Here is a 19,638-nt window from a genome sequence, read left to right as displayed (position 1 = left end):
TCTTATTTTTGTTTTTCAATAGAAATTAAATTGAATAAAGATAATTATCAGAAATTATTGAGCAACAGATAAGGGAATTCAAAATCATTTCATTCATTTCTCATTGTTCCATTTCTTGATTTCATTCCGCTATCCCTACGCGAACCAAACGCCTCCTAATTACCCCGACCAGGGTTACAAAACATCAAGGAAAGGATAGGGGTAGGATGAGGTGAAATGAGCAAATGGCATAAGGGTTAATATGTCTGAATGGCAAGACAGTAATTAATATAATGGAAAAAAAGTAAATAAGAGAGAGTAGTAATTCTAGAAGTCTTGGACCCCTTGTTCTCCTTGTTAGCTAAGTCACCTCATGCGGCTGTGGGTGTTGTGACACGCTGTGTGGCCTGAGTCCTCTGACCGTTACGTTCGTCAATGCTTCAAGTAAAACTCCCCCTCCAATAGATTATAGCGTGCGAAGAACATGCACACACCATGAATTTCAATTTGAGTTCCAAGGGCTTAGCAATCGGCCTACACGGTGTATTTTTCACCCATCAATGCTTCACGACCTTCGTAAATTGCGAAATGTGCAAAGTGGTATATAACATTCAAATCATAACAACAAAATTGCAACAATAATTCTAACAATAAAATCATAACATTATCAAAATTTACAACAAGAATGCAACAATAATAAAAAACCAAACCCTAAATCCCAGAAGCACAATGAACTAGAAGCAAGAAAAATCAGGGTGCTTCCAGACTTTACAAAAGTAAGAAAAATCAGCGGAATAACCGTCCTTTTCGGATGAGAAATGGAACCCAAAACACCAAGTCCCCTATATCCCAGCACACCGCCTACTATGATTGATGCTTTTGTATTCAACCACCTTCACAAAAATTAAGTCGTGTTAGCAAGCTTGAAAGAGAAATGGAACAAAAAAAAGGACGCTTTAGCTTCGCAGAAAACGATTATGCGAAGTCCACGAAAAGAAAAATCATGCTAAAAATGATGATTTTCTCTTCGCAGACTTCACATAATCGTTTTCTGCGGAACTAAAGCGTCATTTTCAGGCTATTTTTTCACAGACTTCGCAAAACTGATTTTGCGAAGCCATTTTCTAGAAAAGATAAAGAAAAATAGTATATACTTACATTATTTCCGCCTTTTACCATTGAAATCGATAATAACTATATGATAAACGCAGAAAAACAGGCAGAATAACGTTGAATAACTATGCATTCGATTCGCACAAGAAGAAAAAAACTAAGAGACGAAAAGAAACAGGAAGATGAAGAACCATGATTTAATTGCCTAGAAACAGGAAGATGAAGAATCAAGAGATAAAGAGAGGAATAAGAGACAACCATGATGATGAAGAAAATAGAGAGCGATAAGTTCAATATAAAGAAAGGGGGGAAGATGAAAAGATAGTTAGGAAGGGGAAGGGGAAACATAGATAGGAAGGGGAAGATGAAAGGTCTGATATATTTTGGGAAAGTCACAATAATATAGTCTAAATATGTAGTAGTAGGGGTGCACATGGTCGGTTAACTAGTCCACTAACAAAAACCATTAACCAGTCGATTTATTTCGGTTAGCCATATTTCGGTTAGCTTATTACTCCGATCGGTTAACCATTAGTGACTTTCCGTAGCAAATATCACTTTAAATATATAATTATTCACTTTAAAATAAATATATAATTATTTAAATATTAAATAAAACTATGAACTTCAAATTTAATTAACAAAATCGACAAAACAAATAAATTTTAAGTTATTTTAATATTCTTAACTTAAAAATTCAGTATAAATATATATATTTATATATTGATAATTAAATTTCTACATATATTTAGATTAGTTTTATGTGTATCGATAAATAATCGGTTTATTTTTCGGTTTCGGTTAACCATCGGTTTTTAAAATGAAAAACCGTAAAATATTCCACCGATTACGGTTAACCTATTTTTCAGTTCGGTTTCGGTTTCGGAAATCGGTTCTTCAGTTTTCCGGCTAGTTATGTGCAACCCTATGTAGTAGGTTGGGCAATTGCTCTAAATATATAAATGAGTCTCCCATTACTAACTTAAGCATCGGAGTGCCCTCGGCCGAACCCAACGGCGCCTCACATGGAAGCATTCTAGTGAAGGACATGGTGTTATTTGGAAATGGTAAAAATGTTTGATTTGGTCATGGATGATAGGTAAATAATATCCAGTTTTTTTATATAAGTACACTATTGGTACCAATGAACCCGATCAAGAGTAATAATAGAACTTTATAAAAAAAAGTAATAATAGAACGATAACTGCCTCAGACCCGTAAACTAATAAGATAGACACGCTAGTTAGGAAAAATTCTAAAATTAGATCAAATGGAAGACTCATTTACATATTTAGATCAATTACCCAACCATTAGCCATCTAGATTATATTTTTTGCGACCTTTTCATATATATATATATATATCACTTAGAAATTTCTTAGTCTTTTTTCTTTCTCCTTTTCATCTGACTTCGCAAATTACGCAATTTGCGAGGTAAGAATACTTAAGGACATGAAATTTACTTCGCATATTTCGCAATATGCGAAGGTAATAATAATTCCCACAATGACTTTTACTTCGCAGATTTCGCAATATGCGAAGTAAAAGTCATGTTCTAAAGCAGTATTACCTTCACGGCCTTCGTAAATTGCAAAATGTGCAAAGTTGTATATAACATTCAAATCATAACAACAAGATTGCAACAATAATTCTAACAATAAAATCATAACATTATCAAAATTTACAACAAGAATGCAACAATAATCAAAAACCAAACCCTAAATCCCAGAAGCACAAGGAACTAGAAGCAAGAAAAATCAGGGTTCTTCCAGACTTTACAAAAGTAAGAAAAATCAGCGGAATAACCGTCCTTTTCGGATGAGAAATGGAACCCAAAACACCAACTCCCCTATATCCCAGCACACCGCCTACTATGATTGATACTTTTATATTCAACCACTTCACAAAAATTAAGTCGTGTTAGCAAGCTTGAAAGAGAAATGGAACAAAAAAAGGACGCTTTAGCTTCGCAGAAAACGATTATGCGAAGTCTACGAAAAGAAAAATGATGATTTTCTCTTCGCAGACTTCACATAATCGTTTTCTGCGAAACTAAAGCGTCATTTTCAGCCTTTTTTTTACAGACTTCGCAAAACTGATTTCGCGAAGCCATTTTCTAGAAAAGATAAAGAGAAATAGTAGATACTTACATTATTTCCGCCTTTTACCATTGAAATTGATAATAACCATATGATAAACGCAGAAAAACAGGCAGAATAACGTTGAATAACTATGCATTCGATTCGCACAAGAAGAAAAAAACTAAGAGACGAAAAGAAACATGAAGATGAAGAACCATGACTTAATTGCCTAGAAACAGGAAGATGAAGAATCAATAGATAAAGAGAGGAATAAGAGACAACCATGATGATGAAGAAAATAGAGAGCGATAAGTTCAATATAAAGGAAGGGGGGAAAATGAAAAGATAGTTAGGAAGGGGAAGGGGAAACATAGATAGGAAGGGGAAGATGAAAGGTCTGATATATTTTAGGAAAGTCACAATAATATAGTCTAAATATGTAGTAGTAGGGGTGCACATGGTCGGTTAACTAGTCCATTAACAAAAACCATTAACCAGTCCATTTAATTCGGTTAGCCATATTTCGGTTAGCTTATTACTCCGGTCGGTTAACCATTAGTGACTTTCCGTAGCAAATATCACTTTAAATATATAATTATTCACTTTAAAATAAATATATAATTATTTAAATATTAAATAAAACTATGAACTTCAAATTTAATTAACAAAATCGACAAAACAAATAAATTTTAAGTTATTTTAATATTCTTAACTTAAAAATTCAGTATAAATATGTATATTTATATATTGATAATTAAATTTCTACATATATTTATATTAGTTTTATGTGTATCGATAAATAATCGGTTTTTTTTTCGGTTTCGGTTAACCATCGGTTTTTAAAATGAAAAACCGTAAACTAGTCCACCGATTACGGTTAACCTATTTTTCAGTTCGGTTTCGGAAATTGGTTCTTCAGTTTTCCGACTAGTTATGTGCAACCCTAAGTAGTAGGTTGGGTAATTGCTCTAAATATATAAATGAGTCTCCCATTTGACCCAATTTTATAATTTTCCCCGCTAATTATCAAAATTAGTCATTTTGATAACACAACTTATAATTAGTACATATCAAATTGGAGCAGTCCCATAAGAGGATATGCTTCCAATATTATCTATACACATGTCGCAGAACATCAGTTAAAGCACATAAATTAATATTTTCTTGAAATGCACCTACAATTTCATAAATAGAAAAAATAGATGTGTAACTAAATTATAACATTAAAAATCCTAGAATTCTATTTGCTCTTGCCTTCATCCTCAGAAACTCAGCTAATTTAGGCAACGAAGTAGTATCGATGGATCTCGATCCCTCATTTGACCATTTTTTTTCTTATTGCAGGACGTTCGCACCTCAAATCATGTCCTAGGAGATCCTCCCTAAATTTTCCCTTCAAATTAGTGGGGAAAGTTTGGATCTTACATAGCATATAGGGCTCACATTAAAGACTCCACAGTCCCTGCTAGCTCTTCATTTACCTTAATCCCCGACAAGAACCTTGACCTAGGGATAGACATAGTTCGGTCCAGTCCGGGGATTCAAGAATCTCAGAGATTGGATTGAACTTTGAGAATTCCTAAAAATGAATCTTCAGGATTTGATTGAAAATTTCGATCCGATCTAATTCAGAGATTCGGGGATTCGATTATGGGCCAATCCAGTAGAGTTATTTGACAAGTCAAATAAGTACTTATACTTTTACTAAAAATAAATTAAAAATATAATTTACAAAATGATAAATATATAAATTCTTAATCAAAATAAATAACATGTGTTTACAATACCAAATTTTAATTTCAACTTAAATAAAGTAATTGGTAAACCGAATTGCTAAAAAACAAAATCTAAAATCAGTTAACTTGAGTTTTAAAACTACTTGCTTCCTCGAAATGTTGTTTTACATTAAAAAAACTCACAATCCAATTGAAATATGGATACAATAGATGCTGACTTCAGAATATGAACTAATTTCTACAAAATCAAATAACAATCATTTAGTTAATATGTTATTAAACAAATTCATAATATTCAAATAAGATAACAAATATGTAATATTTTCTAAGTAAATATTACCATCTTCGATAGCTTCGAGATCTTCATGTTCTTCTTCACACTTGAAAGCTTGAGTTGAAGCCAATCTTGACAGCAAATCAACACTACAGATATAGCAGGAATTAAAGAATTCCTAAATTGATCCAAAGTTCTACCGCTTGTGCTGAATATAGATTCTGAAGCCACAGTTAAATATTGATCATTGCAATAATATCTTTTACAACTTTTGAATAAAGCAGGTGAAAAAAAAAACAAAATAATAATAATATTTTGATTTATGGAAACTTCCTTGTACAATAAAAAGTTGAGTACGCCAAATAAAATAATGAAAGCAACTTCTCCCTATAAATACCAGCCAATATATCTCCACAAGCACCAATGTCTTCTTCTTCCTCATCATATCGATTCTCAGAAATGTCTTCTTTCGAATTCGACTCCGTCAAGGCTGAGAAAGCCGACGCCATTACAACTTACAACAGAAACACAAACTATATTTCCTATTCCCACCGCCTGATCACTGCCGTGGCTCTTCTCTGCTCCTTTCCTTATTTTCCAGTCCTCAAAGAAATTTCCACCGCCTATTTCTCCCTCTTTAACCGCCAAATCTACGTTTTCTTCCTAATCAACGCTATTATTTTCATTATCTACCATTTTTCAAACAACGACGCCGCCGCCGCATCTCAGCCTGATCTTTACGATCACTACGTCTCACTTTCCTCCACCTCCACCCTCAAGGAAACAAAAGCAGCGGCAATTGAGATTGAGGATAAGTTGTGCGATAAGCAGATTGTTGTTTGCGAGAATGCTCAATCAGCTCCGGAGGAAGAGAACTCGAATCCCGATCTCACGGAGACGAAAGCTGATTCTAAGATTCGTCTGAGGAGAACACAATCGGAGAAATATACAACAGTGAAGAAGAAATCACGGACTCTGTTGCGATCGGAGACGGAAAACGGAAGAGAACTGGTTTTGGCCGGTGCGATAAAGTCGATGGAGGATATGAACAACGATGAATTCAGATGTACAATTGAGAGATTCATTGCAAGTAAAAAGAAGGTATTGAGAGATGAGAATTTTGCTGTTATGGAAGAAAAGGAAGAGTGATCCATGGAAGAAATTGGAATGAATCTATTTGGGGATTTATGGAAATAGATTGAATGTGTACAGAAGAAGAGGGGCAATGTTGATGGAAATTACTTCTTTTTTCCTCATTTTCGAAATTCTACATTATTTTTTCGAATTGAGTTCATTGTATCACTCCAGTCTGGCCTGGATATTAATTATCATTAGTTTCTTAATTTTGTTTTCCGATAGAAAATAAATTAACTGTCAGAAATTATTGAGGTTGGTAGTTAATTTTTATTTTTAATTTAAAATAATTAGAATTTGTAATTTGGAAATGGTAAAAATGTTTGATTTGGTCATGGATGATAGGTAAATAAATAATATCCAGTTTTTTTTTTTTAGTAGGGTAGGTAGAGGGGCCATCACTATATATATGTTTTCTTTTGGTTCTTTTTAAATTTTATAATTGTGCTTTGCCAGAGAACATACACCTAAGAAAAGAAAACATATATATATTTTTTTGAAAAAAAAGAAAACATATATATATATAGGTGAATGACACCCTTTTCACCAGCATCAAAGATTCAATTAATGTCTTCATATCTACTATATTAGTTATTAATGTATATCATGTCATGATTTATTATTCAATCGAACGAACTATTTCTAATTAAAAGAATAATTGATTGATCGATTAACACTAATCAGTTCATTTATTATTTTCATTGGTTAATATACTATCAAAATATTCATAATGTTTTTATTTTAAATAACTGTTAACTGATTTTTTTTGTTAAATAATTTGATTAGCTAATTGTTATTATCTGTTTGTGTAAAATAATAAATAAGGATTTGGTAAAGTTTTTTTGGTTAAAATGTAGTTGATGAAGCAATAATTGAAAAGGCTCATAAAATTAGTTTTTTGGACCCAATAAACTCTTTCAAACATCTCCACCAAACACCACTATTAGAGATTAATTGAACTATTCAAAATTTATAAAGTGACTCAAACCTCTAATTTTACTCCGAAAAACTCTTTACCAAACATGACATGTATATATAAGTACACTATATGTACCAATGAATATCTCTCTACTAAGAGCAACAATCGAACGATAATTGTCTCAGACCCGTAAACCATTGAGGTAAACATACTAATTATAAAAAAGTTGTCATTTTGATTTGCGCAGCTTATAATGAGTACATGTCAAATTGGAATGGTTCCATGAGAGGATATGCTTGTAATATCATATACACATGTCCCAGACAATAGTTAGAGCACATAAATTAATATTTTCGTAAAATGTCGTACAACTTTATAAATAGAAAAAGAAGTGGGTAACTAAATTATAACATCCAAAATCCTAGACTTCTACTTTGTTCTTGCCTTCATCCTCAGAAACTCTGCTAATTTGGGCAACGAAGTAGGATCAGTGGATCTCGGTCCCTCCTTTGACTATTTTTGTCTTCTTGCATGACGTTTTCACCTCAAATCACGTCCTAGGAGATCCTCCCTAAATTTTCCTAAATCAAATTAGTGTGGAAAGTGTGGATCGTACATAACATCCAAGGCTCACATTAATGACTTCACAGTCCCTATTAGCTCTTCCTTTACCTTAACCCCCCAACAAGAACCTCCACCTTCGCAAGACCCCGATATGCCTCTAGACACTAACGTGAGGCCTATTCCCTTATACGTATAATCCTTGAGTTAGATCAATGCACGAACGAGTATACAGGCTCACTGGATCCATAAAGAAGAAAGTTCCTCAACGATATTACCAAACAGTTCATATACAACATAGAAATGATCCAAGAGATCATGAACAGTCTATGGGGGGGACATGCTGCCGAGATACAACATGTACATGCCCAAATTCGGACAATATAGACAACTATCAATTGTTCATTACATCATGTTGTACATGACACCATATCGTCCATGGTTGCCCAAGGCGCAATGAGTCTTCACACACTTCAAAATTTGCAAATAAAAAAGGTCCATGGAGCCAGAATGCAGCACTCGCAAATGTCGATACCAACACTCCAAATCACCCTCATTAATCTCCAACGCAAGTAGCTGGAAGGAAGTGTTAGACGAAGGTCGCTCCTCCCAGAGTAGACGTACACGTCACAAAGCATATATGGAGCCAAGATCTCCTTAGAGCCGTTATTACTCTTTCTTTATCTTTTCAAGGAGTATACTAAAGGCGGTTGATAAACTTTGTAATCATAGATCATCAAGAAATCCCTAATGCATCTTTATATTGTAGAAAGGCTCGCCCTAAAAGCCAAACAAACTCTTGGATGTAGGAATCGATGCTGGGATCTTAGAGGTTATAGACACTTTCTCTTCACTCTATATCCACATATTGGAGAAGCTAATGCCCCGCGACTTTAAGTACCCTTCGCTCAAGGAGTATAACGGGTTAAGGGATCAATGTCCATATATAAATTTTTTGAATGTCACTAGGTGGATATGTTATCATATGCAAGATATTCCCCACCATATTGAAGGAAGAAGTAGCATATTGGTATGAGAAACTCCCAACATGATCGATCTAGAGCTTCAACCAAATGACCACCGAGTTCTTTTAACACTTTATAACCTCTATGTCGGAGCATAACACTATGGAAAATCTCAACTACTTGGTCCATGACTAGAATAAAACCCTTCAATTCAGGTGGAGAGATTTTAGAAGACTCACATTCAAATACGACACCTCAACATTGATTCTATGGCTTCTAATTGCCAAATCAAAGATCTTACGAGATGGGCTAAGGACTTTGTGAGATAGGATGGAAATCGCCTCAACCCATTGTTGAAGGACAAAACTACAGAGGGTGGCTATAAGCATCAACATCGCATAAGGAAAGATAGAGACTGAAGGAATCTATGTGAATCCATAGCATGATTTTTCACCCATTAATGCTCCCTAGAAAGAGGTCGTATACTGGGCTAAAAAGATACATCAACATATTGAGTATCTTCCAAAGCTCAAGCATTCTCGATGACTAACGTGTATTTTATGCATACTTGCTTATGAAGACAAGTGCACCTTTATCGTGTATCAAGTAATAAAGTGAAAATAGAGTATCGTTCCCTCGAGGATGGTGATTGTAATTACTAATATTTTTGCTCAGTATCTATTATTTGAATAATTGAAAAGTGGAGTTTGTTGTATAACCAATTTAAGATTTACTTAACAAATGAAATGAAAATTACACAATTTGAGAAGATAGGTTACACAATTTGAGGTGATCGAAATTACTCCTCTTTTTGCTCCCTCGGTGTCATTTACATTCAATATATTCCTCTTGAACTTCTTTGATGGATCTTAAAGGCACCATAGTGAGGATACCCTGATTGACGATTCCCTAACTTTTGAGGTACCCCTATTATGGCCTCTCTAACTTCGAGCCTTGAGATATTATCTAAAGTATCCCGTCTTTGGATCGGAGCTCGTGTCTACCTTATTATCCATAAGAGTCTAATTACCTATTCAGTTGGATCATGGAACTCCACAAGATTAGCACTTATTGTTGGTGTAGGCTCAGTCTTACGCGCTTCAACACCCTTAACCTTGATAGGCTCAGAAAGAACTTGCTCAACCACATCAGCTCTGACTGGATTGTCAATAATTTGTTTGATATTTGTAGTCCATGAAGGTTCGTTGGCCTCATGTTTCTTCTTTCGCGCTAGCATAACATCGTGAAGAGACGTGTGTTAAGATTCATTCATGCACTCAAAAGAAAACAAACATGAAAAGTTAAAAAGTAATCACCTATAAGAAGCCTATTGAAACTTTAATCTATAGGCTTGAGTATTTTCACTAAGTTACCCTAGAGAGTAATTGGAAACCCTTTGTCAATGGCCTCTACCAACTCTTGATACCTTATTTGGTTAGGAAAATTTAGTACGATTTCCAACACCTCATCCTCTTCAGTCAAAAGTTCCATCTCATCCCGCTAGGTATTGGAACTTGTAGGGTCGACATTCCAACTGGTGGCAAAGGGAAAGACCTCCGGATAGAGACATCCATAACTGTTCATATATATCCCAACCCTAAACCACCTAGGCTTAAAGTCTTTAAAGAAATATTTTTTGTTGCTTAAAAAGTTTATTCTCTTATGAGGACTAAACGCTTAATATTGTTGGAACACAATTTCTGTTAAGTTTTTTACTATGATAAAAATCACAATTAAGGAATAAGATCCTCAAGGTATTAAAATTCAGAGTTGAATTAAATATTTTTTATTGCTAATATATTTGTTAAGTGTTTAAAATTATTAAAAGCATAAAACACAAGCAATAAAAAGGCCTAAATTAAATAAAGGCCCAAGCTGAAATTGCTCCAAGATCCAGAAGCCAGAACCAGAAGCCCATTACAAGAAGTCAAATCAAATTGTTCCATTTATGGTAAAAACTCAGAAGACAGAAGACCCTGTCAGTGATACATCTCTCTCCATCACCCAAGTAAGAAAAGACGCAGACTGCAAGACTGCGGAGCCAGAAGTCTCAGACGATCATTGGAAGCATGTCTCAATGATGGACAAAAGTCTGAATTCGGAATGACAACTTTCCTTAAATGGATAATTTGGCACATAGGTCAGAAGCAAGACAGAGGACATGAGACATTTGTTCACAATGCTCTCTTCATTTCAAATGTACAAGTTTGAAAGCTTCACCTATAAAAGCCAACCTCAAGCCACACTTTTCACACTTGATCTTGACGTGAAAAAGAGATAAAACATACAAGTGAAAAACAAGAGCAGATTGATATACACATCAATTTCATATTTGGGTATTCCAAATAGAGAGACATTAGTTCATTTGATTTTCATATCAGAATCTTTTCTATTGTAAAACCATAAGCTCTATTATTGCTTCGGTTATAGTCAAATAACAAGAGAGTGATAACTGAGTGATTGTAGTAAAGGATTGTACTTTACTTAAACTCTGTCAATTGTGTAGAAGGATTGTGCTCTACTTGTGAAAGAGTTTTTTAGTGGATTAAAGTTCAAAAGATGAAATTTTGAAGACATGACATAGGCAAAAGTCCGAACCAACATAAATCTGACAAGTAACTTCTTTCCCTTACTCTACCTTTATTACTTCTGAATATTGTATGTTCTGAATATTTATTTCACATAGATCATTCTGAATATTCTGTGTATAATATATAACATCAATCTTAAGGATCTTCAGTAGCTCTGTTAAAAGAACAGTCCTCCATACGTAAGTTTCAGAAGCAGAATCAAGCTCAGTAGACTGAACTTGCCTCTGATTTCAAAAATTGCCTCTGTGTTAGGGGATAAAGGGAATCTCATTCCCCACTCATAGTGCAATTCAATGACACCCAAACGATCATCATGATAACTTTCACATTTCCAAGTATATTACTGGCACAAGCTCATGATTTTTTGTTTTCTCGGGTACTTTGGGATCTATTTTTCTCGATCTCTCAATTTGTTTTTATTAGTTACTAAGTTTCAATTTGTTACTGGAGATAAACTTTCAGGAATGTTCACATGCACCTTAATGAGCAAGTGAATTTGCTCATTCACCGTTAGATATAGGCTTATTAAATCTAAGTCTCAGCATGCTTTGAACATGCACCTTAGGATTTTAATAAGCCTAGATCTAATGGTGAATGAGCAAATTCTACATGCTCATTAAGGTGCATGTGATCAAGACTGATAAACTTTTCTTCCCACTAACTAAAGTTATAGTGTAAATCTGTCCAAAACTACGTCGGAAAGGTGGCGTAACCATGAACTCAAGCTCCACTGATTAATTAATGACAAATCATCAACATAAATCCCCTAAATCAAGCTCCACTGATATATATATTTTTAAGAAACTAAATGATCAAATTGTTCATATGGTTGAAATAGAATTAAAATAATGTTTTATAGACTCTAATTTAACTCAAATCCATATTCAGATCATGTCACATTAATTAGTATGAAATTCATAGGATAAAAATTAATGTTCAGCTACTTTTATCCATAATGAAGTTTAGTGAATGTAATAAAATAATAAAGAAAGTTAAAACCAATTAAGGTTGATTTGAATGATTAAGAGTTTCAAATTGCTTAAATTAAATTACGAATTTAAGTTCTAGCGGACATATAAAGTTTTAATTGAGAGGATCACCTAGGGTGTTTACGAGCCTTAAACCGAGAAATTGGACAAACTCAAAAGAAAATATAAAAAATTATAATCTTTTCAAAAAAGAAAAGGTTTAATGATTCTCATTGTATTTTATCCAATTATCTATTATTATTAGGGTAAAGTTTAAATAAAACCCCTGTGGTTTCACTAATTTTCAGATAAAAGACTGTGGTTTACTTTTTGTCAAAACAAGGATTGAGGTTTCAAACTTGGATTAATGCTATTAAAACCATCTTTAACGACCTTAAAATGAAAATTTTCAAGAATTAAAGTTGTTCAATGCCATATTTTCTATGGAAATACATTTTCGATTTTCGAAAATTATCTTTCTTGTAACTTTCTCTCTCTGAACACTAACTTTCTCTCTCTTTACCAAACATCATCTAAACAATCTCAAAATAAAAAAGTTGAAGAATTAAAGTTGCTTAGAATATTAGTAATTCTTAAAATATGTCATTTTTGAAGTCGTCAAAGGTGATTTTAATAGTATCAATCGAAAAAGTTCTTATTTTGTTAAAGTTAAAAACCTCAATCCTCGTTTTGACAAAAAGTAAATCACAATCCTTTATCTGAAAATTAGTGAAACCACGTAGGTTTTATTTGAACTTTACCCTTATTATTATTATTATTTGCACCATATTGTAACTAAATAAAAAAGGAAAAGCATACACTCTCTCCTTCACAATGTCTCTTTGTAGGGACACAACAAAAATACAATGATTCCTATTATTTTAATGTAATTTATGTTATGCTTCTATCCATTTTTCTTTTCATGTATTTTTTTTTTTGGTAAGGAAGGAAAGGAAAAAAATAAAACCAACAAAAAACCTACACCGGGATCAGTCTAGGAAGGCTGACTCCAATCCTATCATCTAGGAGAGAAGGCAAAAGAAAAGAAGAAGGAACAGATAGGGTAGAAACACCTAACATTCTCCCATACCCAGCAGCTGCTAAGCGATCCGCCACGCGGTTTTGCTCCCTAAAAATATAGGAGAAATTAAGATACTCAAAGGCAGGACGAAGCCTCAAAATAGCTTTGATGAGATTCTGGCTCTTCAGACAAACAGCCTGGTTATCTGAAATCCTGTTAATAGCCTCCATTTTTCTTTTTTTTTTTAATTTAAATGTTTTCAATTTCTCTTTTTTTTTGAAAATAAAAATAATAAATAAAGTAGTACGTGTGTTTGATAGGACCCATTTAGGAAGGTTGCATAATACAACTCTTTTTTTTTGGTTTCCAATTAATTATTATTTTTGGATTAATTAAGTAATTATATAAAATAGAATAATAGAAATGGTGTATTCTGCTTTCAAAAAAAAAAAAAAAAAAATGGTGTATTCTTTATAAGGAAGCAGCTTACTCTTATCCACTTATTGTGAGAGTTTATGCAGCCAAAAGTATAAAGAGATTTGTTTGCATATTAGCCTCTATTTATTTCTCTCTTTCTTATTTTGTTTATATGTATGTTATGCACTACCAATAATCATCTCAATTATTTTCCATCAATTTTAAATATATATATCCTTCATGCCCCATATGTTCAATATAAACTATCAGGTGTGGGCCTTAACTATCAGCTTGAGCTTTTAGTTAAAGTGGTTCTATAATATGGTATCAGAGCCTCTTGGACCAAACGGTCGAGGATTCGAATCCTGACAACCTCATTTTTCCCAAATTATGAAGCCTGAGCAAAAACTGCGAAGGTAAATACTACTTCAGTACATGAATTTGGATCGCAGTTTGCGAAAACTGCGAATCAAACTCATTCTGCGAAGTAGTATTTCTCTTCGCAGTTTGCGAAAATGCAAAATAAAATTATATGTGGGAAGTATTATCCTGGGAAAAACGTACCAAATACTAAAAATAGAGTGCCAAGTTCGCAAGAAGAAATTTTTTACGTATATATGAGTCGATAATTAAAAACGGAGTGTCAAGTTCGCAAAAGAAGAAAGAAACGAACGGCGCGTTTAGTATTCTATTGGGATAGGAATAAGGATAAAGGTTAGGATAGGGACAAAGATAAATGGTTGGGATAAGGATAAAAATATAATAGTCGCGAATTATTATTCAATGTTTGGTATGTGGGATAAGGATAGGGATAAAATAATACATTTTACTATTTTAACCTTATTTGAACTACATAACATTAATTTGAGGGATAAGATGGACTTTTCCATCCTATTAAAATCGCAGGAGTTTATCTCATCCCCTCCTGGGTATAGGATTTGAGGGATAAGAGGCTTATACCTCATCTGTCTCACTCTTCTATCTTTCAAACAAACACGGGATAACTTATCTCGTGTTTCTTATCCCTATCCCACCTCTTATATGCCTTCTAACAAATACCCCGGAAGAGATAAACGAAAAGAGAAGAGAGAAAGAGTAAGAAATTTCTAAGTTGTTATATATATATATATGAAGGATATTTTGGAAAATTTATAAATAAATAGTCTAAATATATAATGTATTGGGTAATTGGTCTAAATATGTAATAAATATGTAATGAGCCTCCAATTTTGTAATTTTCCCAAATTATCACCCTAAATTTTTTGTCTCCAAATTGCTATATTTTTCTTATAGTAACCTTGTTGAAAAATAGTTTAATTTAAAAAGATAATAATAAGAAAAGATTATGGATAACCAAATTATCAACAATAACAGTGAAATAAAACAAACAATAATAATTCTCTGTACTATATTAGAAACGTTATATCATATGATACTAAGTTGTCCCTGTACTAATGTAATCACTTTGTCCCTAGAACTTGTCATTTATTTGCCTTATAGTTGTCTGATGACTATGAAATTATAATTTATTTCTATTTGAGTATAAAATGATTAATTATATGTACTTATCTACTACACTGTGCTTCCAAAATCCTCATGTAATCAGATTAATATCTCATAGCCTACTTGGTACTTCTAAATTTTAGAAATTGCACAACTGGTCACAAATTAATAAATCAGTGTTAATTTATTAAATATCTTCTAAACCTTATCATTGGCTAAGTCAACAAATATCATGATTTTAAGTGTTAAGCAATTAAATAAATTTAATTTGCAATCAGAATACCAACAAATGTTAAACAATGCAAAAAAGTGTTTGTTCCTGGATTTTTCTTAAGTTTTTCAGTCTATTTTATTGTAAGTGTCAATATATAACACAAATTTATTAATTCAAAAAAAAAAAAAAATTCTTATCTTATTGAAATGAATATTGTTGGATGGTGGAATTAAAGAAATTAATTAATAGTCACCGCCAAAAAGAATAGTGTAGCTTTTGAACAACCCTAGACTAAGAGTGTTGAATAATATTTAAAAAGGAGTTTGGCATTGATGATAGTTAGTGAAGTAGATGAAAATGATAAGAGATAATATACACAACTACATACTTTCTTTTTTTTTTTTTTAATTGTGCATCTTCAATGTGAACTTTGCAAAATTAAATAGGTAAAAAAGCATTGTAAGGGTCTCTTTTTTTTTTCTTTTTCCTAATCTTTTATATTAGATCACGTGATAACTAAAAAATTCAGTTTTGAAGATGTAGTTAATATAATGTTATTTATTTTACATGCGTTCAAAATTTGTATTTTTCGCAGTTCGAAAACAATATATATAGAAAAACAGTAAAAATCTTAATTCAAACGGTAAAAAATATTATTTTAAACACAGATGAAATAAATAATACAGTTTTAACTAACTTAGATGTTCACAACTAACTAATTTGGCAAACAGGTTAATGAGAAAAAAAAAAACACCACTGACTTAAATAAAATATTGAGGGTTTAAAAATGAAAGAAGTGATGCTTTTTTTTTGGCCAATTAATTATTTACACATGATTGGTTTCAAAAAAAAAAAATATTTACACATGATTTTTAATATCGGATGACCTTAACATTAAATTAGGTAACTTTATTAAAAAAAAATATTAAACCTATCTTAAAAAGTACCTAAAATGTATTAAAAAAAGTATCTAAAATAAAACTAGTAGTTGCGGTATGGGAGCCGTTATCATAGATGAGACATATATCTTTCTGTTCTGTAACAACAGTTGCATTGCTAGTATTAGAGCACCTAAGGTGGTCGAGGTATTAGCTTTACGCACGAGTATGATCTGGCTTGCTTCCATGCGCTATACACATGTTGAATTTGAATCAGATGTCAAGCTTGTTATTGATCCAATTCCTTCCAACAAAAAGGATATCTCAGAATTTGGAACGCTCATTCATGACTGTCGAGTTATCCTTGAATCTAATCCTACTTTCTCAGTATCGTTTGTTAGTCGTTTAGCGAATAAGGCTGCTCATTTGGTAGCTAGGCAGGCCTATTCCAATGCTAGCGATTTGTTGTCTTTAGTTGTGCCAGATTGGCTATCTAACGCTATTTTTGAGGATGCAAATCCTATTCATCTATGAAATGCATTATTTTGGGTTGAAAAAAATACCTAAAATAATTATAAAAAAACAGTACCTAAAATAGTTTATATAAAAGAAAAGTACCTAAAAAAGAGTAATTATCTCATATAAAATAAATAATATGCTGCTTTTACCTAAATAATGTAATCATACTACCTTATTACTGCAATTCAATGGGCTGTAAGATATAAAATAGAGAAATTTACATAAATATTCAATTTAAAAAAATATTATTTATAAAGTAATAATTTAAAGTATGTAAAATTAATTAAATGGTTATTTTTAATATATTTTAAAGGTTAAGGTTTATAATTTAAGGGTCTAGAATATAATTTTTAAGATTTAGGATTTATAAATTCGAGTTTAGAATTATTAAATTAAAATATAAAAATATACTTTATTTATAATATATGGAACAAAATGATATATTAAAAATTAATTTTAATAATATAATTTAATTGTAATTTTATTACTAATTAAAAAAACCCTATAAAATATCATTTATCCTTTATGTTGGGCTAAGGTTGAAAAATGGGATGTGTTATGCCACATTGATTAATTGCAAATGGTAAATTTAGAAAGAAATTCCATTTAATTTTTTTTATCTACGAAATAATTTGAATTATATCAAACTAAATAAATTATTATCTTTCATATATTTTAAAATTAGGCTTTCTAAATTAAGAGTCTAAGATATACTTTTTAGAATTAGGATATATGAATTGGGGTCTAGAATTTATAAATTATAGTATATAGAACTTGAGTGGCAATGTTATTTCTAACTGCAATGATCCAGATCCGAGTTCGAGTGGCAATGTTAATTCTAACTACAACGAGTATATGTAACTTGGTCCAAGTGGGAGTATTTTGAATCAAGATGAATATATGAAATTTGTCTATCATGATTGTGAGTCGTATCGTACTAAAAGACAAAAAGTCAAATGCTAATGGTTCAATATTAAAGGCTCGACTCTTTTAGTACCTCCTCAAGATGATGCAGAGCCTAAAAACAGTAAAAAGGCTCTCCCATGTCTTGAAAATGATAAATGGATTAAAACAATGGACGAAGAAATACTTTAATTAAAGTCAACCATATTTGGCAACTGGTTGATTTACCAAAAGGTATAAGGGAATTAGGAACAAGTAGGTTCTTAAGATAAAGCGAAAGATTGATGGTTAAATAGAAACGTACAAAGCTCACATGGTCGCTAAGGATTATACACACCTAGAAGAGATAAACTTTGAAGAAACCTTATCACTTAAGTTTATTATGAGATTTACATCTATAAGGCTCATACTAATCATTATGGAAAGTTTGGACTTAGCTACATCACATAGATGTAAAGACGATTTTTTCTCAACAGATATTTGGACGAGGAAATCTAAATGAAACAACCTACATGTTATGTCAAAAAAGGTTGTGAATAAAAGGTTTACAAATTGATTCAATTTTATCTATAGCCATGAACACTCGTCAAGCTAATGGTATATCTAATTTCATAACGAAATGATATCGAACAACTTCAATCTAATGAAGAAGACCATTGTGTCTATACCAAGCACTCTGTAAATAAGTTTAATATTCTATTGTTATAATTGATGACATCCTTAGAGTGAGAATTGACATAACTTACGCAAATCAAATCAAAGTTTGGCTGAGATCAAGTTTTGAGATGAAGGATATAGTTGAAACCACATATATCACGAGAGTTAAGATCATAAGAGAACGTTCCAAGAAATTGTTGGTCTTGTCTCATGAGAATTATATCAACAAAGTTCTTAAGAATTTTAATATGTAAAAATTTAAACCCATTGATATCCTAATGAGAAAGGATTTCACCTTAGCTCGGAAATGTGCCCATAAACACAACAAGAGATTGAACAAGTCACAAATGTTCCTTATGCTAGTGTGTATGTAGTCTTATTTATGCTATATTGTGTATTAAACTTGATATTTATCATGCCATTGCTATGGTGAGTATATATCATTCCAACCTTAGACAAACACACTAGACTGTTGTTAAGAGAATACTTAGATATCTCAAAGGAACTGCAAATTATTTTTTCTGTTATCAAGGAAATAATCTCCTACTAAGAGGATACATAGACACATATTAGGCAGGAGTCTTGGATGAAAGGAAATCCATGCCAGACTACATTTTCTTGCTTAGAAATGGGGCCATATGATGGAGCAGAAAGAAACAGATCTATATAGCCTTGTCCATCATGAAAGTCGAGTATGTATCATACTCGTCTGCAATTGAGGAGGCCATTTGGTTGAATAAACTCTTGGATCACTTGAAAGTTACTACTTCACACACTCTAGTAGTAATCCATAGTGAGAGTCAACCTGGTATTGCTTTTGCTAAAGACCAAAAATTCCATAGCAAAGCCAATCATATAGAGATTAAGTATCACTTTGTTAGAGATTCATTTTCACGCAAAGAAGTCAGTATGAAGTATGTTTGGACTCATGAAATGGTATCTGATCCTTTAACAAAGTATTTCAAGAGAGATGTTTAAGTAAAACATGTTAGATCCTAGGGTTTATGCAGGATCTAAACATACTTTTATTTCATATAACTTTGTGAACACGATTATTCAATAAAGTCTTTGAATTCATTACAATACACGAGTGTGAATGTTATCTGTTAATGTTTACTGTTATAAATTGTTACGCATGTTGGATAGATAGGTAATTCACTGACACAAGTGTTTACCCCTTATTTATTTTGTCTCATGATTACGTA

The 19,638-nt window shown here is 32.2% G+C and overlaps 1 protein-coding gene across 1 annotated transcript; it reads left to right on the top strand.

Annotated features, from left to right (window-relative positions):
* The first annotated feature begins 5,604 nt into the window (after positions 1–5,604).
* LOC136235879 (uncharacterized) lies at positions 5,605–6,571 on the top strand. Its single transcript, XM_066025954.1, has one exon. It carries the CDS (start codon positions 5,607–5,609, stop codon positions 6,330–6,332), a length of 726 nt encoding a protein of 241 aa, XP_065882026.1. The 5' UTR covers positions 5,605–5,606; the 3' UTR covers positions 6,333–6,571.
* Positions 6,572–19,638: the final 13,067 nt, after the last annotated feature.

Source organism: Euphorbia lathyris, chromosome 7, assembly GCF_963576675.1.
Source record: "Euphorbia lathyris chromosome 7, ddEupLath1.1, whole genome shotgun sequence".
In the NCBI taxonomy this organism is placed as follows: Eukaryota; Viridiplantae; Streptophyta; class Magnoliopsida; order Malpighiales; family Euphorbiaceae; genus Euphorbia; species Euphorbia lathyris.
The sequence above is the reverse complement of the archived record's forward strand: the minus strand, read 5'-3'. Positions and strand labels throughout refer to the sequence as shown.